Source organism: Gadus morhua, chromosome 12, assembly GCF_902167405.1.
Source record: "Gadus morhua chromosome 12, gadMor3.0, whole genome shotgun sequence".
In the NCBI taxonomy this organism is placed as follows: Eukaryota; Metazoa; Chordata; class Actinopteri; order Gadiformes; family Gadidae; genus Gadus; species Gadus morhua.
Window position 1 is genome coordinate 22,550,363 of NC_044059.1, and position 25,153 is coordinate 22,575,515.

At 43.1% G+C, this 25,153-nt stretch overlaps 3 protein-coding genes across 4 annotated transcripts in view; 1 reads left to right on the top strand and 2 right to left on the bottom strand.

The window, feature by feature from the left end:
• LOC115555824 (leucine-rich repeat-containing protein 24) overlaps nt 1-3,130 on the bottom strand; it is a 15,343-nt gene extending 12,213 nt beyond the window's left edge. The window contains exons 1-2 of the mRNA XM_030372856.1: nt 2,979-3,130; nt 347-585 (exon numbers count right to left, since the gene is read on the bottom strand). Of these exons, the coding sequence (XP_030228716.1) occupies nt 347-523 (177 nt within the window). The 5' untranslated portion in view covers nt 524-585; nt 2,979-3,130. The remainder of the gene's footprint in view (nt 1-346; nt 586-2,978) is intronic.
• A 1,272-nt stretch (nt 3,131-4,402) lies between these two features.
• On the bottom strand, nt 4,403-21,551 carry LOC115555823 (mucin-5AC). The gene is made up of 16 exons (XM_030372855.1): nt 21,128-21,551; nt 20,205-20,318; nt 19,697-19,798; nt 19,467-19,565; nt 19,241-19,342; nt 19,049-19,111; nt 18,126-18,191; nt 17,940-18,002; nt 17,714-17,815; nt 17,522-17,584; nt 16,370-16,498; nt 15,871-15,948; nt 15,348-15,485; nt 9,051-9,116; nt 5,167-5,255; nt 4,403-4,657 (listed from the first exon to the last, which is right to left on the bottom strand). The coding sequence occupies exons 2-16, from the start codon at nt 20,272-20,274 to the stop codon at nt 4,586-4,588; spliced, it is 1,302 nt and encodes a 433-aa protein (XP_030228715.1). The 5' UTR covers nt 20,275-20,318; nt 21,128-21,551; the 3' UTR covers nt 4,403-4,585.
• Nucleotides 21,134-24,756, top strand: LOC115555822 (uncharacterized). 2 transcript variants are annotated; one of them, XM_030372853.1, is made up of 3 exons: nt 21,134-21,512; nt 23,101-23,373; nt 23,790-24,756. In XM_030372853.1, the coding sequence occupies exons 1-3, from the start codon at nt 21,171-21,173 to the stop codon at nt 24,513-24,515; spliced, it is 1,341 nt and encodes a 446-aa protein (XP_030228713.1). In that variant the 5' UTR covers nt 21,134-21,170; the 3' UTR covers nt 24,516-24,756. The 2 variants fall into 2 exon arrangements, with proteins under 2 accessions (XP_030228713.1, XP_030228714.1); XM_030372854.1 differs by having other exon boundaries at nt 21,134-21,494.
• The last annotated feature ends 397 nt before the right edge of the window (nt 24,757-25,153 follow it).

Consider the following 25,153-nt stretch of genomic DNA (forward strand, 5'->3'; position numbering starts at 1 on the left):
ACAGGTGGGCCCGTCCTCCAATCATTTGTTTGTTCATTACACCCGACTCATAACATGGACTTTAGCATTTATTTAACCGTTTTTATGTCCCTTTGCTTTATGCGATCTGTTCATTTTCTTTGCAAGAGCTTTCATCCAAAGCAATTTACCAGTGGGACTGAATCAATCAATAGTGCAGAGGAGCCATAGCAATCACAAATACAAGGTGACTCTTATTATATAAATATAACTTTGGAGATTCCAAAGATCAATAATCAATTCTGATACCGTGACCACGATTAGCTCTACTTTCTACACACAGTGTGCACACGCATGTGGCCTCGGGGCCGTCCCAGGCCTCTGCTACCTGTGTGGTGGGCGGGACGTGTTTCGGGACGTCCCGGATGCCCATGGACCCACACTCCACAGTCAGGCTGTAGCATCTGCAGTTAGCCGGGCAGGAGATGGTGCCGTGGCCCTGGCTCAGGCTCCACAGCAGGAGGAGCAGGGAAAGGAGGCACAGGACAGGGGAATGGGGACCCATAGCTGGGGCGGGGCTGGGGGTACGCAGGCAGATAGACGATCCTGGTGCGGCCCCTCAGGCTCCTGTGGCGGACAGCGAGGAAGGAGGTAAGTGAGCAGAGTGCATGACAATTGGAGCTCCATGCTAATAACACAGCGATTCCTACACCGTCATGTGTCCTTCTCAATGTAGTTAGATACATTAATAACATCGCACTGCATCACTGCCTGACACAGCAGGTTGGAACACTTGGAGTACAGCCTTGTGGACTCTAGGTTGAACTTGAAGGAAAATATTGATTCTCAAGAGGATCAACATTGTGTTGTGCACAAATGTGTGTATATTCATCATGTTATCGCTGCGCTGTGTTCATTCCTTCTTATTTTTCCATTTACCCCTCTCTGCTTAGATTTAGCTGAGGTCCATATCTGAGCTGACTGCCACCATTCTTCTGCATGGAGTTATGTGCAACGTTAATAACCACTCCTCCAGACTCCGTACATACACAAAACAAAACAAAAACACTATTTATTTCACTTTGCACAATATGAAAGACACTGTTTGTGTGTCAGAACTCAGGAGCAGTTATTTGAAGTTTGCTCTAGCAGAATTACATTATTTCCTTAAAACAACACCAACGTGCTATTTTACGGCCACTTAATTGAGCAGGATATTTTGTGAGTTGATCTTTTCATGTTGATCCTGTGTATATATGGGACATAGCATAACATTACAAAGGGCTTGTCTAAATGCCATTGTTAAATGCTATTGTCTATACACACACCTACACAAACACTTTACGCACAAACACACACACACACACAGACACACACAAATACCATTTAGGGTTCACCATAGGTGTAAGCCATAATTATTTTGAGCAAGTCCTGAGATTTGTTGAATGTTCATGCCTTAATGTGTGATTCCTCGCTTTTAACTACTACATGTATCTGTGTATATTATCCGTGGAAGACACAGTAAAGCTGGTAGAGAATAGAGCAGTGTAACCAGGTCTGGGATCCTTCTCAAGGAGGGGTGTAGCTTGACCAGGGGTCTCCTTTCATGAGGGACTGCTGAGCATTTATCCTATGTCACGCATCCTACATATTGAGACGATGGCCCACATTGTGATTGGCGCTAATCTGCAAAGGTCAAACCACTGCAGGACAGATGAATTTCTCAAACCTGGCTCTGATCCAATGGCTGCGCAGAAAGCAGGGAAAGCTCTCATCATAGGGCTTGGTTATATGTCAGTCAAACTGTGCACACGTGGATCAAGTGCAGGTAAGCTGTCACTGTCTTTGCTTTATGCTACGCTACGCCAAACAAAGTCGCCAGCTATGCATATTTAGGCAGAATATGATGGAATCTACTACAGAGAAAAATAAATGTAGCTACAAAAAAAGACTGGGAAACTATGTATAAGGTGGTTACGTTTGCTTGAGGCAATTCTCAAAGTTGTTATGAATGGAGCCACACACAAACCACATCTGAGAATGTTTATTTTTTAAGTAAGAAAGACATATACAAATTTGGTACTACGTCTCAGCATTGGCAACGTCTCCCACTCTGACCCACTACCGTATACTCTGTGTCAAACATCTGGTTTGTTGGTAACTCTTCACCCTTGAAATGCATAATAATAAAAAGCAGACAAATCCAGTAAATGTTTTCTTTTTTAAAGATTTGTAATTTTTTTAAAGACCTTTAACTTTCAACATTTCTCAGGGAAGGTTAGTTATTTACCAGGACATACATACATTACATGGACGCATAGGCCTACCCATAAAAATGTGTGTGTGTGTGTGTGTGTGTGTGTGTGTGTGTGTGTGTGTGTGTGTGTGTGTGTGTGTGTGTGTGTGTGTGTGTGTGTGTGTGTGTGTGTGTGTGTGTGTGTGTGTGTGCGTGCGTGCGTGCGTGTGTGTGTGTGTGTTTTTGTATCTGTCTGTCTGTCTTTTGTCTTTATTGGCCTGCTTGTGTTCGGGTGCGTCTGCGTGTGTTAATTATCCTATCCCTTAATTATACGTATTAGTCTGCGGATCATTTTATTTCGTGGCCGCTGTGCCGGAAACCTATCTCGCATTGAAAAGCCTACCTCTTCTCACGTCCAAAGCACGTGTGATGTTTTATTTACACCTTCAAATATGTATTTGTATTAGGCCTACGTTCTATTATAATATTCAAATAACACAGACAACATGGACGCACAATGATTGTTGCTCAGGCAGAGAATATTCCAGGTCGAGAAATGTCATTAAGAACAAACATTTATTCAAGCCATTCTAATGTAGGCCTACATTCATATATTTTTTGAATGCACATGCATTTGCAGATGCAGATCAGTGAAACCGACTCCTAATAAAGCTCAGGCATCGCAGCCTGTGTTGTGCTTTGTTTATCTAATTCAGCCCAGGCTACATCCAAGATGGGCACACTCTGGTTGACGATGCGAACATGATCCTACTGTACACCTTACCTCACCAGAGATAGAAGGAGAGAGAATGGATGCCTTGCTGTGCGATCCGGAGATTCCGACAAAAATGCCCTCGTTACTTTGAATAACCGGACTGTAATTACATTCCGATCGGCGGCCAGAAATGTAGCTCGTGCAAAACAGTTGCGTGTTCATCCTCGTGCGCCGGACACAATGTGCGGGGTGCTCGAGCCATCCTGATAGGACAGCCAACAACCAGCTCGACGCATCCTTAGAAAATGGACTCTTTATTCATGTTTAAAAAAAATGGTGGCTTTTGCCTCGTATTATGACCGCCTGACATCCTATAGCCCACGTTTAAATCAGGTCGTTGTTCTTTATTCAAATCCAGAATGCTATTCTACTGTAATCGAGATAATGTCCTGGTGCGCGCATCATGTCAATCAATGTATTCACGTTTCTCTCCCCTGGCACCGCCCCTTTTTGATACACGAACATGCAGCACGCTGGTCAGGGACATGTTATGTACATGATTCATGGCAGGCTGTAGTAGCCTATAAATACAGCCGCTGGAGTCAAGAGGTCAATTAAAGTGACATCACAACACCCTTATTATTTCAGACGCAAAGGCAGGTGCTAGTAGGCAATGCATGACACACGTTTTTGCGCGAGAACATGTGACATGTTAACAAGTGAGTGATATGGTCCACTATCGTCAAATATTAGCCCTAGGCTTCACTAATTAAATTGTAATATTAATTGAACGGGTAAACTTGCTTCACACACATATTCCTGCACACAGATAGGCGTGTACGTCAATGCTAAGCCGCGGTTTAAGCCTATTGAATATTTTTGAACATTTTTAATGTAGTTGTAATGACAAGGCAAATGAATTTAGTTCCTTCCCATCATGAAATCACTCGGAAATTCGGAAGTCTTTCATGTGGAAAGTGCCACTTTTAAAAGTGCTGTATGTATGATATAATAACTATTATTTGATTGTATTTTGTTAGAAATGGCATAATCAGTCAGTCAATATTAATCAGTGAAATGCGTGGTGATAAAATCTGTTTCAAGTTGACCACGGCTGCCTCTGCACATCTGCAGGACACTATTTCGATATTTCCGACAACACAATCATCAAAATTTAATGGAGCAGAGCCCATTACAGCTATAATATTTCCTTGCAACATGATACATATAATTTACACAATGACAGCAGTCTCTGTATAAAGCATATTTTGTTCCAACTCAGCTGCTATTACTGGTGGCAAATTCTAATTAATCATTTATTGTTAAATATATGAAAAGGTCCAGTTGTGAAATAACCTCAAACCATCCATTCTACAGAGTAATCCTTAAAAGTCTTCAAGTAGGTAAATGGTATTTGCGCAAGCAACTCCTTGCACTTTCCATAAGCACTAACATTGTTTATGGATCAGCGGTTCTAACAAATGTCATGGGGGTCCTGAGAGGAGTTTATTAGCTGTTGGTAGTTGTTCATAGTTATGAGGCAGGCCTAGGCTACTGTGTTTGAACAATACATCCATATCCAATATGTGGGGCCTTGTGTGGGCATACTGTAAAACGTGGCCATTGACCAAAATACCAGTACTATAAATGAATGAGTAAAGTTTTATTTTTGGTTCTTATTTGATTTTAATCTTGAGGACCTTGTAGGAAAGGTCACTACCCGTGGTCTCAATAAGTGCCCTTATAGCCTGCAACAAATGAACAAAGAGAAAATACAATTAGATAGGTATGAAACAAATTGAACACATATCAAATAAAAAATATATCCATTTTTAGATAGTGGAGTTAGGAAAATTTACTATCATATACCGTGAAATTACTAAAGCAGGTATGTTCCTGCTTGAACAAACCACTGATATATTTTTCTGAAAACACTGTGAAGAAACTGTGAGGTCAAGGAAAAATGTTCTGTGTGTAACAGCCTTGCTGTTAGATAATGTAAAAGCATACTAGCAGAAGAGAGGCGCATAAGAGGTGTGGTTCGATCAGTCATCTCACTTGGGTTGTGCATTAAGATGCACAACCCAAGATGCACTAAATAGAAATGTCGGCAAATACATAAAAATGTTCTATTTAGGTATCACAAAATATTGTATTTGATGAAGCATCCAAAAACACACACGCATGCGCACACACACACACACACACACACACACACATACACACACACACACACACACACACACATGTTTTATACCTGTTCAACAGCCGCCTGTATCGTCGAATTACTGTAACTGGCTGGAGCCAGAAAAGAAACGGACAGGGCAAAGATCAACTTCAGAGGATCTGAAAGGATTCAAAGACACAACAAGGTCAATAGAAGCGAAGATTATCATTTACTCTTACAGTCCAGTTATTTGAGGTCAACAATGTAGGATATACCAGTATGCAGCTTTCAAAATATTATATGTTTGATGTCAACGCACAGTAGGGTTGATTGAGTGTGCTTTGAGTTCTGGTAGGCCTTTGCGATATGGATTAAATATTCTATCACGGTATGGGTAATTGCAAACCTCAATAAGGATATGTATCGCAATATAGTGCATTTTCTGTGGATTCTATTAAAATATATGGAAGGGATAATGTATACAACGCCGGTCATTATCAGGGAAAAAATAAATCGCTTATTTTTGAAAATGACCGGCGATGTTATATACATTATCCCACTTATTACACGGCTACTTCACATGGTGTGTCTTTTTACAATTTATTTGTTACCAGCATTCGTAGTGTTGATCAGCAGAGAAATAATCTGCCAAAGACGTTGACGTCGCTTAGCAACCGAAGACGCTTGGGTTGACAAGTTACCGGACTACTTGCAGAAGGATACCAAAGACGTCATTAGAGGCAAAAAATCCTTTGTTTTCCTTGACAGCGGTCAATTAACTTAGCAACAGTGAATTATCAAATATAATTCACTTCCGGAAGTTGTGAAGGGCCCATGCAAGTGAACGGAGCGTTCCACGGCATTGAGAAGTAATGTGTAATAAGTGTAATAAGTACCAAATGCTCAAATAGTGCAGCATATAGACCGAATAATATGCTGCACTATTTGCACAATTTTATCATTATAAAATATCAAAAGCAAATATAAAAACACTTGGTTTTAACAGACATCCAATTAACAAGTTAGTACTTGGCGTAACTTGGCACGTCCACAGGTCTGTTAACGTGTATGTGAACCCACTGTTTGAGATATAATGAGAAGCATGATAATCGAAATCAACGGTCCAGAACGAGCTTCACATATCTGGACACTAAAGACTCTTTCAACTCTTTCTTTCTTTCAAAAGATAGCATCTTTTGACCCTGGTCTGCCAGGCCCATTCACCCCCTAAGGTAAATACGGAAAGGAACCCTCTCGTCCGGTCTCGGCAGAGGTCGTTTCGTCCGTCAGTGGGTTGCCTCTGAGTTTACGAATCCGTAGTGCTCCGGGAGAAACGGAGCAATACCAACGGAAATCGAGGCAGCAGTATAAAGTCAGAAGTCCAACCATTCGCAAAAATAGAGAGAGTAGTATAATACCTGTATATTGTTATGTATTTTAAGCATATAAGCTGCCCCCACATAGCCACTAGGAAGCAGGATCGAACACACAAGCTGCAATAACTACTCCAGCCACAGATGGCAGCACATTTAGACTGGTGAGGAGGGCGGAGCCAATACTTCACACTGGCCACGCCTACTTCACATAGGCCACGCCCACTTGACCCTAACCAGCGCGGGAGTGAGATTGGAGGCCAGAGACATAGGCGGACCCGCAGAGAGACCCGGGCCTAAGCCCGGGGCTCGACTTAGATCTTCAGTATTTCTCTCCACGCGTGTTAGATACAATTCCCTCCCTTTTGCTCCATAGTTACCATACCGAAATACTTTAGCAAATAAAGTGAGTTAAAAGCGACCCGGATTGGACTACTTTCTTCAAAAAAGCGACAATATACGTATTGAATTTAACATTTTATACTTATATTATACTATATAGGCCAACCTGACCTTTTTATTTTATCTTTCCCCTGCTTTGGCAATGAGTTGTAACTGGTCATTTAAAAATGGCGCAATATTTTGAGGAGAGAATCTGCGGGTTGGTGAGGGGTGTCACATGCCACCGCCGCCTAGGCCTACACTTTTTGCACCTTTTTTTGCAGATTTCGGATGACACAAAGCAAAATCATCTCCTCTACAGATGCCATGTTGGCGATTGTCGATGACGGTAAATTGTGACAGGACAGTCACTGCCCTCTAGAGCAGGCATCACCAAACGGCGGATCGCGGTCCGGGTCCGGTCCAAGTGACGGCCCTATCCGGACCCATGACCAATTTATTTTTTTATGATTATTATCATTTATTTATTTTTGATTTCACTATACAAAGCATGATTATGTTAATAAAGACATTTCTCACTGAAATACAAATTTAAAGGCAGAATGGTCCGTAGTACAGCATAAAAATAGCAAAACGCAATCTCTCCCTCACCAAACTCCTCCCCTCCCTCCGTCTGTCACGGCATGTGCGTAATAGCGTCACTCAAAAAATAGCCAATCAAAGCGTTTGTTTACCGGAAGAGCGATTTGGAATGATAAAATGGCTTGCTCGAAAATTAGGAAAGTTTACCATGAAAACCAAACACAGATCCTTAGAGAAAAAGTATTCCCAGAAGTCAGAAGTAAGAGCGTGGAAAATATCCGAGCTGAGAGCTCAGTATGAGAGGTCTACGCGAGTCTTCACACACTCATTTACAGGCCAGCAACGTGCAAATGAATGCTCACTTAAGATTGCATGGGTTTTGGGGCAACATAAAAAAACTTTCGGTGACGCGGCTATTGTGAAGGAGTGCTTGAACGCCGCTGCCAAGACGTTACTTGAAGGTAAACTAAGGGATGAATTGTGCGAAAAAATAAAGCGAATCCCAATGTCAGCTGCAACGACAACCAGAAAATCAGAAATGTTATCAGAAGACGCACTGTCACAGCTTGATGCGGCTGTTCAGAGTGCCCCATCCTTAGCCATCGATGAGTCTTCAGATATAACGGATAATGCCCAGCTTTTGGTTGATGTGCGATTTTTACATTAAGACAAGAAAGAGATCTGTGAGGACCTGTTGGGTCTAACACCACTTGAGACACACACAAGACGAGAAGATATTTATGAGGCTATTAAGGAGATGCTGTCAAAGAGGGGGATTGATCTAACAAAGGTTGTCTCAGTCTCTACAGATGGGGTACCTGTTTTGCTTACTTGAAATGAAGGCCTAATGCACTTTGTCTTCATTTGGAGTGTAGGCCTAGTGTTCCTGTTCTGCTTACTTGACATGTAGGCCTTATGCACTTTTTATGTTTACTTGAAATGCAGGCCTCATGTCCCTGTTTTGTTTACTTGAAAGGTTAATATGCGTTACTTTGTCTAACTTGTTTTTCATAGGCTACTTGGAAATTGAAAATAAATACATCTGAAATTATAAGGAAATATGCCGTGTTGATTGTATTTGACAAAAGTAGGCTATTAGGACATGGTACGTTAGAGGTTCGGACCTTTCTTGTAAGGAATTTTTAGTAACTGGACCTTGTTCAATTTTAATTGAAGACCCCTGCTCTAGAGGATGTATTGAGTAACATCCATAACAACGCTGAAACCGGACGGGGGTATAAGGGTCGTCCCGGAGAGACATCGTTCGGTAGCCTACGGACGGACGAATTTCGAATCGACTGTTGCAGGGACATCGGTTCTGCTTTACGCTCCTCCATGTTTGTTTCTGTGTTGATCGTGCACTTGTAGTGAACGTAAAGCAGGGTCAGAATGACGTAAAATACAGGGGTATGGTAAGATAACAATAGGAACGAAAGAGGGAAATATCTATTGATAGACATTTTTCTCTCTTGGTTATGATAGCAAATTTATTCCATTACAAATTCCTTGACGATCCTACAATGCACCGAATATGATTGCGGATACGCTTTTTTGTGATCAAATGTCCAAATTGTTGCTAGTGTATCAATTGGCAATTAATTTTGTGGATGCCTACATCTAAAACGCGAAAATAAGTTTGAACATGGATAAGCTATCCCTTTGAGATAGTTGTGTTACCTGGTGGAGTTGTGGGGACGGTTTCTGGAGAGGCCGTAGTGAGAGTTGTGTTTGTGCCGTTTGTTGCTAGGAGAGGATGGGAGAGAAGAGTGGATACAAATGGAAACATGAAAGATAAGTTTATATTCCAATTTATATATTTCTATTTCATCTTATATATATATATATGTATATATATATTTATACAACGGGGGACCTAAATCCAGCGATCTGATTGGTTCCCAACTGTTGTATAATGAGCGTATACATAACTGCTATGACGCCCAATCATTTTTTGAAAGTTTGCATATCACTCCGCGCCTGGAAGTAGAAACAGTTACAAAGTAAAACATATGTTGGATGATGGAGAGCGTGTAAATGTTGTTACTCCGGGAGTGAGCAAGGCGATGGAGAGACTAACGAAAGCTTAGGCACACGGCGAGTGAACTGCTCCACAGGATAAATTGCCGGCGAACCGCTCTATTGGAGCCTTCTCTTGGAGGGACGCTAAAGTGTGTTGCATAGCGACCGTCGATGCATAGCGGCAGCTAGGAGGGACTACTTTTTTGTATTCTTTAATTAAACGGCTATTTTGACTTTCTTGGTTTCTTTTTAAATGTAGTGTGTCTATGACTTTCGTTTCGCCATAATAGTAACCGTTGTATAAAAGCAATAGATCACTTCAGTCAGTGGCATGTGCTCATTATACCACTTTGAAGGGGGTCGCCGGCCCTCCGCTGCGCGTCGGGGCCGGACAACGCCCCTTAACAGTGGTATAATGAGCACATACCACAGCCTGGCGTGATCTATTGCTTAAATATATATATATATGTATATGAAGGCTTAACGACCCAAGTCACAAGGTCCAAACGAGTGAGCTTCACCCCCGACGAACCAGTAGCAGAATAAATCGATTTACGATATCCTTCTGTCTCTTCTAGGCCCTAAACAACATGGAGAGACCATCAGACCCGGGGGAGGGAGACCCTCGACACGAAGACCATAGTAACAAACCCAATTTAGGAAACGCGAAACTTAATAAAATAAGGATGCATTACGGGAAACAACTACTATTAGGCTCAATACTATTGGGCTGTGTATTTCTGGGATTTGCAACAATAGCCCAACGCTACTCCAGTTACGAGTGGCATTATGATGACCTCAGAGAAGTAACTCATACAGAGGTCACCCAGATACGAATGGAGGAGATAACCCTGAGGCCAGAGAGGAGGACAAACGATCCAGAGATGGCATGGTTGGAGAGATGGCTGGCCCTAACGACACCAGAATGTTCCAACCACACCTCAACCTGCTGGAATCAGAATCCGACCCCTAAGGTATCCGCAAGGAATACCCTAAGTAATAAAAAACCCAAAGAGTAACCTATAAGGAAGAAGCAAAATTCCCAAACTCTCCCGTTGAACTGTAGTAATGTAGCCTGTAAAGGTCATACAGACATATGCCAAGCCCTAAACAAACTGCCCACTCCCGACATACAAGAACCCCACTTAGAATATGAACATCTACAGGCAAATTGTGTTAAGAAGAAAACAAACCTCAAACCCCCGGGGTTCGATACTATAGACCTAATATACATATGTATAGTGAAGACGAACATCACCCTGACCTGCTCCAGAACCCAAGGAAGATTCACCTGGACGGATGATGGTCAGAAGAGCGAAGGCTACTTTAGAATGTCCAATTGTACTTGTTGGAAACAAAATGGAACCAACACGGTCTGTAGGACTCACAAATGGTTCAAAACAGAGGAGAAAGGTAAACCCCCCGCTGGGAGCAATTACCTAAAAGCCTCATCAGTAGGATTTGGGCACCATAGGCAGCTGTAGAATGTGATAGCTCAATTCCACAAACGACACAACACTCCTCCCACAGTTGACTTAGGGAGAGGATGCACAGGGTCATGTAAACACTGTGCGTCAACGGAAGAAAAGATAGACCCCTCAGAACTTTTCTGGAGATGGACACTGTGGTCGACTCACGGGAAAGGGAAATGGTATCATACGCATACCCAAGACGGGTGTAAAAGGATAATGAGGGGAGATAAAGCACACAGAGGGAGAGACTGGTACCTGGGGCAGATAAAAAGGTGGTATGACAAGGGGGATTATTATTACCCCCCTACGGAAGCCTGCGGCCTAAATGACCTCCAACAGGACGCCACAGAGGAAAAATCATACGATAATAAACACTATGAGTTTTCTATAAAAATGCCCAATATGGGAAATCCTAATATTTCGCAATGGTTTAACCACTCCAATAAAAACATAGGTATCACAATATGGTTAGACAGCTTTACTTTAGCCATGAATGAGACCCTAGGTCAAGATTCGGGCAACAACCATACCGGTTGCAAAGGTAACCGTGAAGGAGACCTGGATAGACAGGGTAAAGACATCAACTCGAGTTATTTCAGTTCCATAAAAAACATCATAGGAGCATGTACGTACACCCCGGGAATCAGGAGTTACCCCGCCGTGGGAGGAGGACGCCTGTGGAATTTACAAGCATTAAAGGCCACTAAAAAGGCCACCGCTCGAGACCTCTCAGATGTGGGAAAGATCTGTGGGGCATTTATGCAATATCAAATGGCCGCACTGATGACGGGGGAAATCAATGCCTCAAGCCCTATACGATCAGCAATCACTCTACCTCACATCCAAGCCTCGAGCCACTCAGCAGGGGAGGACACCCAACTTGATTACTGGCTGTGGGTGGATCCCTGTGATCACACCCAAAGTGTTGGACTTACAGAAATCAGGATGGTAGGCCTGAAACATGGGTTCTACTCCCGGGCTAAAAGCCATTATAACCCCCTGGACTACTATTGCTATTATGCTAAGTTACACTACACAGTAGCCCATAGATGGACCGGAGCAGGAAGAGAGTGGGAAAAAGCCTTCGAAAAGAGATCTGTAACGATAACTAACGATTCTATTTTTGTTCACAGGAATAAGAGGATTCCCATAGATAGCACTATGGCGTGGTCAAGGAAAAATGGAAAGAATGTAAAAAAAAAACAAGCCCCCTATACCTGGTGGATGGGTGTTCAGTCCTATGCAGCAGTACCCAAACACGGGTATTATGCGGCACTCAGCCCGACACCCCATGCGAGCCCCACCCCCCGATACCCCAACATAGTACAGGACAGTGATGCGTACCCTTCGCTTGACCCTCTATTCCTCATGCATGGGGGAAGGATGACTAAATATTGTGGGGAGGACGGTTATACTAGTCATTACATAGCATCAGATCTATTGGGGAGTAAAGGCTCGAAAGCCACGCAGGACACGGCTCCCAGAGGAAATAGATGGGTAAACGATATCAGAGAACAAGAAGGAGTATATTGTTCCAATACTGTGCCAGGGGTCATCAATCATTGGGCAAATATGGCTAGAAAAAAGTACAAATATGTCCGCCAACGGTGGGGGCTGTAATTAAAGGTGTCATTGCAAATACATTAAACATTGGTGGAGCTGCCCTGACAACAGCAGGTGACGTCACACAGAGCATAATATACACCATAGGAGGATGGGTTTGGCCCTTAAAGACCCTATTGATATGGTGTGGGTATGGCTTACTGGGCCTTCTATGCTTAGGGGTCATATACTATGTGATCAAGATAGGCCTTGGGCAGCTCGTAAAACATTCCTGTAGCAAACCATCATCCCATGACAAGGAGAATGGGAGGCCCGATGCATAAAGTAGGGTGGCCTATATCACATGATTTTCTTAACAACAGACCAACATAAATAAGCCCACTCAGACGAAAGGAGGGTCAACGTTTAACATATTTATGTGTACACAAGTACACATAAATAAGCCCACTCAGACGAAAGGAGGGTCAACGTTTAACATAGAGACTGAAGGCTCCTCGCCTAGGGACAATGACTGTCATTTTCCAGGCGAGGAGGGTTGTCACTGGGCAAATCTAGGTAGATACCCATATACTAAATATCGATGCGACCCAGGAGACAGAATAGTAATAGATGGTAAAAACAAGGGAGCCAGGGTGTTGCCCTCACCCTGGTCCCCCATTTATAGCCAAAGGAACCCCCCAGCTGACCAAGGACTAGCACCCAGAGAAGTAATGATCTATCAATGTCCTGCGAATATCCCCAGGGGCCACGAACTAGATGGGTGGGTCTTAAACCGGGTGTCCCAAGCTCCCCACACAAGAAGGGAGCCTTATGACCTAACGAGGGGACGGGGTAACCACCAGACGAGACCTAGACAAGCTAGGGGGATGAGCAGCCAAAGATCTCTCTCTCCCGCACCTAACACTCATGCCCAAGGAGGACCCAACTTCAGGACTCGTGCGGTACCAAGAGACACAACTCCCACGCAGCCTCCACCCCTGACGGGGGTTGGGGCCCCCGGACGGGGCCACACTAGGCCCCTCTCTGCTCAACGACCAGAACACTCCCAACAGACTCGGAGGGAAGGCGCCCACCTTCCCTCCAAGGTATTCTTCCGGGGTCCAGGAGCAGGCAAGAACCAGCTGTTCCAGATCCAGGAGGGAAAGTGGTTTAGGACGAACAACCACAAGTTGAAGAACCCAGAATGGACCTTTAACCACGTCTGCGGTCTCCGGCTGGGACCCCGAGGGTGGCCCCAGCTAAAGGAGGACTACCAACACATCTGGCCCCTTATCTCCATCAGAGAAGCGGACCCACTGATGCCGTACTCCACCCTTGTCGCCTCCACCCCGGAGGACACCAGGGGGAATCCAGCCCTGGGCATCATACGCCTGTCCCGGAAGCTGTTTTATCATCTCCCCACAAGGAAGAGGTTCTGTATCCTGGAAAGCAGCGATGGACAACACAACATCTACTTTGAACAACCCCAAGCCCCTTACATATGGGGTTGGGCTCCGACTTCGGATGTATTTGGACCCCGCTGGCCTTGGCACACAAACACTCACGCACACACAACTACACATACACACACCCACACACGAGTACACATATGCACATACACTGGTACGGCATAGGTGCATGGGAGGATGACGTGTGTCCCGATAGGACTCACTACATTGATGCACCTAGCCGTTCCGGAATCACTCCAGAATCATGCTGTGACACCATGCTGTCAACAAGTTCACCGTACATATACATGTGTGCCTTATATATCTCATGATAAAGTGAATTGCTTACTTTATATCTTCTTGTGTGCCTTATATATCTTATGATAAAGTGAATTGCTTACTTTATATCTTCTTGTGTGCCTTATATATCTTATGATAAAGTGAATTGCTTACTTTATATATTCTTATGTAGTAAATTGTGTGCCTTAAAATGTCTTATCATAGAGCCAACTGTTTACTTTATATACCCTTTTTATGTAGTAAATTGAATGCTTAAACATATCTCCTCGTGGAGAAACAGTAGAGGAATACAAAGAACGTGTGTCCCTTTTCAACACTCGACATGTGATAATTTGTGATAACATTTGCATGATTTCAAGCTTCTTGTGTTGCCCCTCGGGCAAAATAAGGGAAAGTACATGGAAACGTATAACAAAAGTGCTTTTGTTACCAAAAAGAGTTAAGCAGAGAGATCTGCAAGGAGAGCCTGAGTGCTTGGGTGTTCTTCTTATGTCTTATGGTACCAACTGGTGTGGTGTTGTGCGCTGCCTACTCTCCATCGGGAAAGGCTCAATTAGGATCCCCGCCTTAGATTTAGTATAGTTTGGTTAAAATCTACTCTTTATTTAATCTTGTCCATCTTGCATCTATCCTGTTCTTTTATTGTCTGTTCTTTTCAAATCTATACTCAGTTGTAAAAGTTATTGTGTTTATTGGACCTAAAAATAAATCTACCTGACTACATTTGTAGTAGGTTATCTCAATCGTTCGAGTCCTTTTCCCTGTCGACTCCTCGACAAAGGCAAAGCAGAACGACGCTCTCCCAGCTGATCCCCTCAGCTGATCCCCTCACGGTAAGTGGCGAATATTACAAGCAATGGTTGATTGTGACCGACGTATATAGAGGGTGACAAGGCAGAGACGTAAAAGGGGTTTTGTTAATCCAAAGGCAAAAGATACATCCTTGTTTTGTGTTGACCAGAGAGACCTTAATCCCGCTCGTAAGCTAAAATAACGAGGGTCAGGTCTGAATTCGTATAAAGCAACTGTTGTAAAGGGACTTAACAGAGTGACCTGGGTCGGACCGGGTTAAGATTGAGCCGAGCCGGGCCGATTATTTTAATGTTAATATACCCATTGATTTGAGGTTTGATGTTAGCTATATTAATTCAATTTATCAAAAAAATATTCTTGGTTAAATAATAGCAGCTTACCGTTCATGCAGGTGACGTTGTAGTCTGGGCAGCAGTCAGGGATCGGTCGTGAAGCACATGATTCGTCACAGAAGCAACCATTGAAACAAGATGGATTTTCGCCTGAGCAACACATGGAAGAGTTTGCAGAACAGCTCCCTGAAGAGAACAAACGCAAAGTTACAAGGAAATCAGGACAAAGCTTTATATCCATTGGGAATAATGACTGCCCTTCTTGCTATGCTTCGACAGAACTAGTATACATCTTACAATTTCACAGATCTATTGAATATCAGCAGATATATGATAATAAACCTAATTAAATAATTAGAAGTACATAATTAAACGTGCACAAAAAATGCTATATTTTTGTTCATTAATGGCTAATGATTATTGTATTTACTTTCCCCTCTATTACAAATATAAATTATTTATTATCCAATTATCATAGATTTGCAAGTTAAAATATAACTTGCTATATAACTTAATATGTATTATTGAATTAAAGGTTTGAAATAAAAATTAAAACAATTGTATATAATACCTGAAAATGAAAATATAGGGAAAGTTGTTTCGTTGGTTGAGGTTGTGTTGGTCAAATTAGGCTGACTTGTAGGGAATCCTGGGAAAAATAAGGAAAAACATTTAATGCTGCTAATTGAGTGTTATTTGACAGAAATGGCATAACCGTCACCCTTCTGTCTTCCCCTCTCTTCACCACTTACTCACTTTACAACACTTGAATCATACCTACTGCACCTTTAATATGAGGTAGAATGTATTAGACAGTATTATTCGCCCAATCGTGTTTGTTACATCTGTTGGCCAAAATGTAAGTCGAATTTGATCAGAAAACTGGCAAATAATCACAGGGTTGTACTTGGTTATACTTAATTTGAAAAAGGGCTCCACTAAGTGGCACCTTTTCCACACCGATGTGTGAAATATCTTAGGTCTACGGTTCCATCCCACCCGGGACACAACAGACATTTCTATGAATGTAACATAAATGTCTGTCTTGTACAATTAAAACGACGTTTTACCTGTTATGCAAGTGGCGTTGAAGTCACTGCAGCAGTCGCCTAACCGAAGACAAGCCACGTCACAGTAGCAGCCCCTAAAGCAGCTGCTATCCAACCCCAAGCAGCACAACGGGGGATCGCTGGCGCAACCTTCCAGCAGAGGACACAATTGCTTCACAATCAATTTAAATTATTTAGGCCGTGCTGGGATTCCTATTGTTTGAAATCAACATATAGGCATCCAAAATGAATAGACCTTTACACCTGAACCATTGATTCCAGTGCCCCGTATGCCGTTTGTAGGCTATTTGATGTGTTGAATACAAACAGCAAAGCGATACATTTATATCAATGGGGCACTATACTTGGTAGAATGCGGCCACCATACACTACGGACTATAGACTTCACACCGATTTTACCAGCAAGACATAGCAAAATAAATATTATATTTAAATATAATATTGTATTATTATTTGTCACGGTCCCACCATAGACATAAAGTATATGATAGGAAAGAAATAGAGTCACCGTACTTTGAGAGCTAAGTGATAAGTCTATATACCACGTAAAACAATTAGATGACTCTTATCAGGTTTAGCAGAGATAATGTGTTGTCAACAAACACAACGAAGCAATAAAAAACTTTTGAAAAACCCTTCAACCTTGTATATGTGAAATGCTTTCGCATTCGTTTCAGAAAGCATGCCAGATAAAACAATGCAGGACCAGCTTCATCATTCCTCTTTGACTCCTCTTTGAGATGCTGGCTTGCAGCACACGGAAAGTAAATGATTAGTATCATGGCCACTCTTCGTCCAGGAATAAGTGTGTGTGTGTGTGTGTGTGTGTGTGTGTGTGTGTGTGTGTGTGTGTGTGTGTGTGTGTGTGTGTGTGTGTGTGTGTGTGTGTGTGTGTGTGTGTGTGTGTGTGTGTGTGTGTGTGTTAGTGTGTGTGTGTGTGTGTGTTAGTGTGTGTGTGTGTGTGTGTGTTAGTGTGTGTGTGTGTGTGTGTGTGTGTGTGTGTGTGTGCGTGCGTGCGTGCGTGCGTGCGCGTGTGTGTGTGTGTGTACACGTGCATGCGCATTGGTAAATACCTGCGTGCACATATATCTCCTTCAAAGTACACAGTTTCTGGTAACTATGAATTGATGCAATAAAAAAACAACCACTTACTAAACGTATTCCCTGCTATTGCCGTGATGTTTGTCAAACTAGTTGTAGTTGTAGAGTTGGTCACTGAATACAGAGAAAGTTCTCATTAAATTGTGTTCAATGTTTTCCATTGGTTCCAAAGTTCTTACTGTTTCATCCTTCACATTGTTCAATTTCTGGCTACTACATGTAAAGTTGTAAGTATAACATTACTTAATGACGGTGCAGCTGTTGTGTTCAGCGACCCATTTGTAGAAGCATTTGTTCGGCTGGGACTGATAGTCAAACGAGAAAAGGATTTTGTAGAGTTGGTCACTGAATATGGAGAAAGTTTTTCATTAAATTGTGTTCAGTTTTCATCCATTGGTTTCAAGGTTTTTCCTGTTTCATCCTTAAAATTGTTTAATTTTGGCTACTAAGTGTAAAGGAATATCATTACCTAATGAAGGTGCAGCTGTTGTGTTCAGCGACCCATTTGCAGAAGCATTTGTTTGGCTGGGACCTATAGTCAAAGGAGAAAATGATGTCGTATATTTTTGTAGATGTTGTAGATTTTGTGAATCCCTAAAAAAGCGAAAATAAGTTTGAACATGGATGAGCTATCCCTTTGAGATAGTTGTGGTACCTGGTGGAGTTGTGGGGACGGTTTCTGGAGAGACCGTAGTGAGAGTTGTGTTTGTGCCGTTTGTTGCTAGGAGAGGATGGGAGAGAAGAGTGGATACAAATGGAAACATGAAAAATAAGTTTATATTCCAATTTATATATACCTATTTCATTTTATATATTTTAGATGTATAAGATGAAAAAATGAATAGACCTTTACACCTGAACCAATGATTCCAGTGCCCCGTGTATGCCGTTTGTATTTGATGTGTTGAATACAAACAGCAAAGCGATACCTTGATATCAATGGGCCACTATACTTGGTAGAATGTGGCAACCATACACTACGGACTATAGACTTCACACCGATTTTACCAGCAAGACATAGCATAATAAATATTATATTTAATTATAATATTCTATATATATTTATATATTTATTATTTGGCACCGTGCCACCATAGACATAAAGTATGTGAAAGGAAAGAAGTAGAGTCAAAGTACTTTAAGAGCTAAGTGATGAGCCTATACATGTGGGGTCACGTGAATGGTAGCCATGGTTTCACGTAAAACAATTAGATAACTCTTAACAGGATTAGCGGAGATAAAACAATACAGGACCAGCTTCCTCATTCCTCTTTGACTCCTCTTTGAGATGTTGGCTTGCAGCACAAGGAAAGTCAATTATTAGTATTATGGCCACTCTTCGTCCAGGAATAAGTGTGTGTGTGTGTGTGTGTGTGTGTGTGTGTGTGTGTGTGTGTGTGTGTGTGTGTGTGTGTGTGTGTGTGCGTGCGTGTGTGTGTGCGTGCGTGTGTGCGTGCGCGCTTGTGCGTGCGTACACGTGCATGCGCATTGGTAAATACCTGCGTGCACATATATCCCCTTCAAAGTATACAGTTTCTGGTTACTATGAAGTTATGCAATAAAAAAACAACCACTTACTAAATGTATTCCCTGCTATTGCCGTGATGTTTGTCAAACCAGTTGTAGTTGTAGAGTTGGTCACTGAATACGGAGAAAGTTCCCATTAAATTGTGTTCAGTGTTTTCCATTGGTTCCAAAGTTCTTACTGTTTCATCCTTCACATTGTTCAATTTCTGGCTACTACATGTAAAGTTGTACGTATAACATTACTTAATGACGGTGCAGCTGTTGTGTTCAGCGACCCATTTGTAGAAGCATTTGTTCGGCTGGGACTGATAGTCAAACGAGAAAATGATGTTGTAGAGTTGGTCACTGAATATGGAGAAAGTTTTTCATTAAATTGTGTTCAGTTTTCATCCATTGGTTTCAAGGTTTTTCCTGTTTCATCCTTCAAATTGTTTAATTTTGGCTGCTAGGTGTAAAAGAATATCATTACCTAATGAAGGAGCAGCTGTTGTCTTTGAACCATTTGTAGAAGCATTTGTTTGGTTTGGACTGATCGTCAAAGGAGGAGATGATGTTGTAGATGTTGTCACTGAATATGGAGAAAGTTCTCATTGAATTGTGTTCAGTGTTCATCTATTGGGTTCAAGGTTTTTCCGGTTTCATCCTTCAAAATGTTACATTTCTGGCTAATACATGTAAAGTTGTAAATAATAACATTACCTAATGAAGGTGCAGCTGATGTATTTGACGACACGTTGGTAGAAGAAGTCATTGAGCTACCACTGGTAACCTCCGGTGGTCCAGATGGGTCAGGTGTTATACCTGAAGAATAGCGTGGCATAGGAGAGAGCAGAGTTGGCGGTTTATGATGTCCGACTCCGAGCTATGTCCAAGCTACGCGCTACGCTGGGGGTGTACCTGTGGACGCTGATCCGTGTGTTGCTTTTCGGGATTGAGTTCAATAGATATCGTAGCACTCTAGAAGCCCGATATTGAGGTTTTCAATCTTCAATAATAATTGAGATCTTCAATCTTCAATAATGATTACCAAATGGACTAAATGAATTTTTCAAGAGTGAGAACAATAAACAGATTTCAGAATTGTACATTGTTATGGGAATTATTCCTTTAATTTTGAGCTACTGGACAAGTCGAACGCAACTCCTGGATCACCAAAATTTGATTAATTATATTGTGCTTATTATTGTGATAGGTCATTTAAACTCACCAGTTTGTCCATTCGTTGCTTGAAGCATCATTGTCAGTCCAATGCAAATTCTAGCCCAGTAACTCAGCATCTTGGTTAATCTGTTCAACCCAACTTCAATCTTCAACCCTGTACCTGTGAAGCACCCCCCCCCCCACGGTGTTATTTAGAGCTACTGCTTAAGCAATTGTCCTCAAGGCTGAACAGACACTGACTTTTGACTTGTTGTCGTTGATGATCTGACCTTTTTGAAGGTGTGTGCGGGGTGTGTCGGTATGTGTGTGGTTGTGGGTGTGTGTCTTCAACAAAGAAGCTCAGCAAATTACTGGTTAACTGGTTCTGTCACTAAGATATGCATGCCATGCAACTGGGTGTCTGCATGAGAGAACCATGGTAAAATAACAACAACAATGCACTTTTGCTTAGTGTTATCCAGGATATATTGTTTAATTAAAAGCCATCAGACTTAAAGGGACAGTTTGCAGATCCAACACATTATCCTGATATTATGCCACCAGGTGTGAGTGTGATATGAAAAAAGTGTATAGTTGAACAATAAAAGTTTTCATTCTTGATGACACATTTCAAAATTATTATAAAGTTATAAAAATCACATCTTTATTTTGAGACCTAAATCATGAATACAAGAAAAAGTTTACGCAGTGTCCCATTTTCCCTTAATCTATCTTACCAGCCAAGAGAAACGCATCACAATCCTCAAATATTGACTCTGCAGCACACCGTTCAAACAAGACCTGCCTCTTTTTGGGGTCAGGAAACCTCACAACGCTTACAACACCGGGACCGAATTAGAAAGAGTATAGTCATATAGACGAAGGACTCATCATCAAGAATCATCATCAAATTGCAAACAAAGGCCGCTGATGAAGACATAGACCAAAGACGAGGATAGGGCGAGTGGGAGCAACTGGAGAAAACTTCACCTTTCAGCGGACACAAAATTAAAAATAATAATTCGGCGCCGCCATGACCCTGCCGTCCGTCGGTGCGACCAGCCTCTGTCTCCCCTCCCAGACCACCGTCCAGCAGCTGTTCTCCGTGGCCAGGGATGCCGGTGTGGTTCCAGACATCTCCCTGGACCCCGTCCTCACCGCCTTCCTGTCCATGGAGTCGCGTGCGTCCCTGCTGCACCAGTACGCCTCGCTGCAGAGGGGCATGACGCCGGAGCAGCTGGCCTCCTTCCGCCACAACGTGAGCGGGGAGCTGGGTGGCAGCACCAGGGTCCGCCACGGAGGAGTGGGCGTGGTCGCCCTGGCCCTCTCCGTGCTCTTTGACCTCGTGGCCAAAAAGGTGGGGGACGACTTTAGGGTGAGACAGGGATACTGTTGTAGAAGTTTCTACTGGCAAAGGTGGATGCTTCTTCTGAATCTACTTTCAACCATTTGCTTTCTTCGACGACTCAAAGGGGCTGTGGGGGAAGCTCATGATATATAATTTGGATGTCATACTTGAGTATGACTTGGGTAGATGGGTGCGTTGTCTTATCTTGAGACTTTTTTGCCCCCATAACACACCAATGTGTATCAAACCTGTTTAGAATTCTGCGGAGGCTGTTTTCTAATCCACAATAAGATCCTTTGTTTTGTTCATGACCACAGTCTGCCAGTAAGTCTAAATGCATGACTCTAGAATGTCACGCGTGTTATTGACGGTCAGACTAGATTTTTGAAATGCTTGTTTTATAATCTGGCATTTATGAAATTGCTGTTTGCGGAGGAGACAGCATTGATGGCTATCATCAGGGAGCGGGCGGGCTGTTTGATAATGACAATCGACAGACCCAGGTCAAGGGCAAGCCCACCAACATGAAACAATGCAAATCAGGTCAGAATGTCATGCAGTACACATGGAGGAAAGCACGACCCGTACGGCTAAGAAGAGGAAATGCAGCTACAATAAAGACTGGAAACTGTCTAGCCCTGGGTGAAACCAGTGCATGGCGAGTCTGGGAAAGTTTTGTGTGAAGTTTGCTTGAGTAATTTTTCCGTTTCACACGGGGGAGGTAAATACAACGTGAAACGACACAGACATTGTGAGCCTCACAAGAAAAGTGTTGTTCAAAAGGAGGCATCCCAGTCTATGCATACAGGAAAGTTGCATTTAAATAAGTTGTTACGTTTTTATTTGCAGGCTGTTATATGCTACTGAATCAACCAGATGGCAAAGCAAACTAATGTTATAAGCAGGTATTCTAAGGTAGAATAGAAAATTATTATTTTTTAAAGTTCTTTTAGACTACCTTGATGCATTGGTATCCCACATTGTCTCACATTGTCCTATATTGTCCCACACAAACGTAGTCTTTGCCCCACATCTGGTGAATTGGGATCTGGTCACCCTATGTAGAATCTGATATTGTAATAAATTCCCGATAATGTAATAACCCCAATAAAGTAATAAGGATCTGCACTTGAGTCCATTCAAATTTTATGAAACCAGATAATGTGATAACTTTCGGATAATGTAATAAAGCCGATTCCCAATAACGTAATAATCTATGTACCAATAATGTAATAAAGTGTTACATTAACGGGAGGTAATTACATTATTTTATATCGCAGAACCTGATAATGTTATAATTTTGTTTGTAATAATTGTACAGCAGACCACCCATCACTTGGGTCCAAGTGGTGATACTGTGTAGGCAACTCTGTGTGGCTATAGCGCCACCAATACGTCAAAGTTGAACATGCATCAATGAGCAAGACACCTCACCCTAACTGATCCCGACGAGCTGGCCGACGCCTTGCATGGTTGACTCCGCCGTCGGTGTGTGAATGTTTGCATGAACGCACTACATGTGTGAATGTCAGGCAATAATTGTAAAGTGTTTTGGATGAAAGCGCTTTGGATGAAAGCGCTATATAAATGCAGTCCATTTACCATTCCTCCCAAGGTCCCGAAGCAGCAGGGGGCGACCGGGTGCCTATTTGGGATCCGGCGCTCCTCCAGGATCGGCCGGATGATCCACAGCTACCTGCGTCTGATCCCCGGCGTGGCCAACGACCCTGAGGGCATGGCCGAGACCACAGAGCTCTACGACAACTGGCTGAAGCTGGAGCTGATCGACCACTACGAGAGGATGACCAACAAGAAGAGGATGGGCTCCGAGGCCATGAGGCAGTGGCTTGCTGGCGCCGCCGTCCACATGCACATGAGGATCCACCAGGTCAGGAACCGAGGCCACCAGGGGGACGAGGGGATTGAGGTTGATTGCGTCTCCCCAGTGGCCCGATGGGGCGAGAGGGAGAATACACAGGGGAATAGGGAAATGTTCCCGGGTTGACTGAAACAAAACACCTTAAGTAATATATATATACATACACATACACGTGTTATAGAGTATGTCAGGCCTATGCTTTCAAATACCTTGTAGAAGTGTGTGAATGTATTCGCTTTCAGATTTATCAATGGGAGGTTTGTCATATAAACAGGGCATGACTTCCAGCATCGTATCTTATCGTTGACTTCCTTATTATCGACCATTGAAAGCCATTGAGCCTGTGATCATATTCATATCAGCTCCACTAACAAGCTAGCACTAGCTAAACGTTCCCCTATCTTTTTCTCTGATCGCCTCACTAGGTGAGACTGAAATCGGTGCCTCTTGGCTCGGCCGAGTCCCTGCGCCTCTCTTACAGGACGGCTTTCGCCCAGCTGGTGCAGGACTACGCATCCTACCTCCGCCGAAACATCCGGGAAACCCCGCCTTCAGGCACATACAAACCCAACGCGGCCCAGCCAGGCGAGCGAACACCGGCGGCTACGACGTTCCAGCGCCTCACCGACCACGGGACCCGGAAGGAACCGAGTGAGACAGAGGGAGCAGGGGTAGCCGTCTGCGTGGGGGCGACGATGGGTAACGTCAGCCTGGCCTGCCCAATGAATGACCTCAACGGGACCGGCCCCGACGGGCATAACTCAACCACCGCAGCGAACCAAGCGGCAGCTTTTAGCGGAGGATCCAATGAGGTTACGGGGCAAACAGGTCCAAAACAGATGGATAATAATAATGACGTGGGCCCTGAAAGAGGTGCAGCCAGTGTGTTGAGTGGTGTTGGCGGGGCTGCGCAGCCAACAGCCAGTGACGGTCTGTTAGTCATTGAAGCCATGAGGAACGTGAGTCATGGTGTACGGCATCGGGCCTGTGAGTCTCCAGTCATAGAGCAAGCCCTGGCCACCCTCATTTCAGAGGCGCAGGACCTGGAAGAGAGCAGGGACTTTTTCCTGTACCCCCGGCCACTGCTTGACAATCTGCTCGGCCAGAGAGCTGACTTTGACTTGAAGATAAGATGGCGGAAAACTATTTGAACTATTCGCAAAGCTGTTAGGGAGATTGAGAAGCATGAGGGTATTGGGACAGCCTCGGGGGGGTTAACCGCTGTATTGGGAATCTAAGTTGAGTGATTGAGTGTGTTAAGACAAAATGTGTGAAGGTTAACGTTAAGGTGAGTGAAGGATAAAACAAAATGCCACACATTTTGTCTTAACCTTAAAGAAATGATCAACCAAACCAATTCAATATAAAATAAAGATGAAGATGATGATCTGATTGTGTGCGTATTTGTGTGTGTATGTGTTTGTGCGTGTTTGTGTGTGTGTGTGTGTGTGTGTGTGTGTGTGTGTCCCTACAATAGCAAACCCATTTACAAATGGCAAAGACATTCCTACTGAAGTTAAGGTTTCAAGCACAGTTCAAGCCTTCATTTTTGCAGGCTTAGACAAAATACCATGTTGCCCTTGTACTTAACCAGCAGTTTAGGCTATCTAACCATGGGTTGGATAGCCATGTGTGATTGTTATAATCCAGATATCTGAGTCTGTGTCACGACAAACTCGCCGTTGGTATCTTCACCTTGTAATCAACGAACTCAGTGCCCTCATCACAACGTGAGTCAGGCCTGATAATATCAGACCTGTTTGAAAAAAATCTTTACCCTCCCGACCTT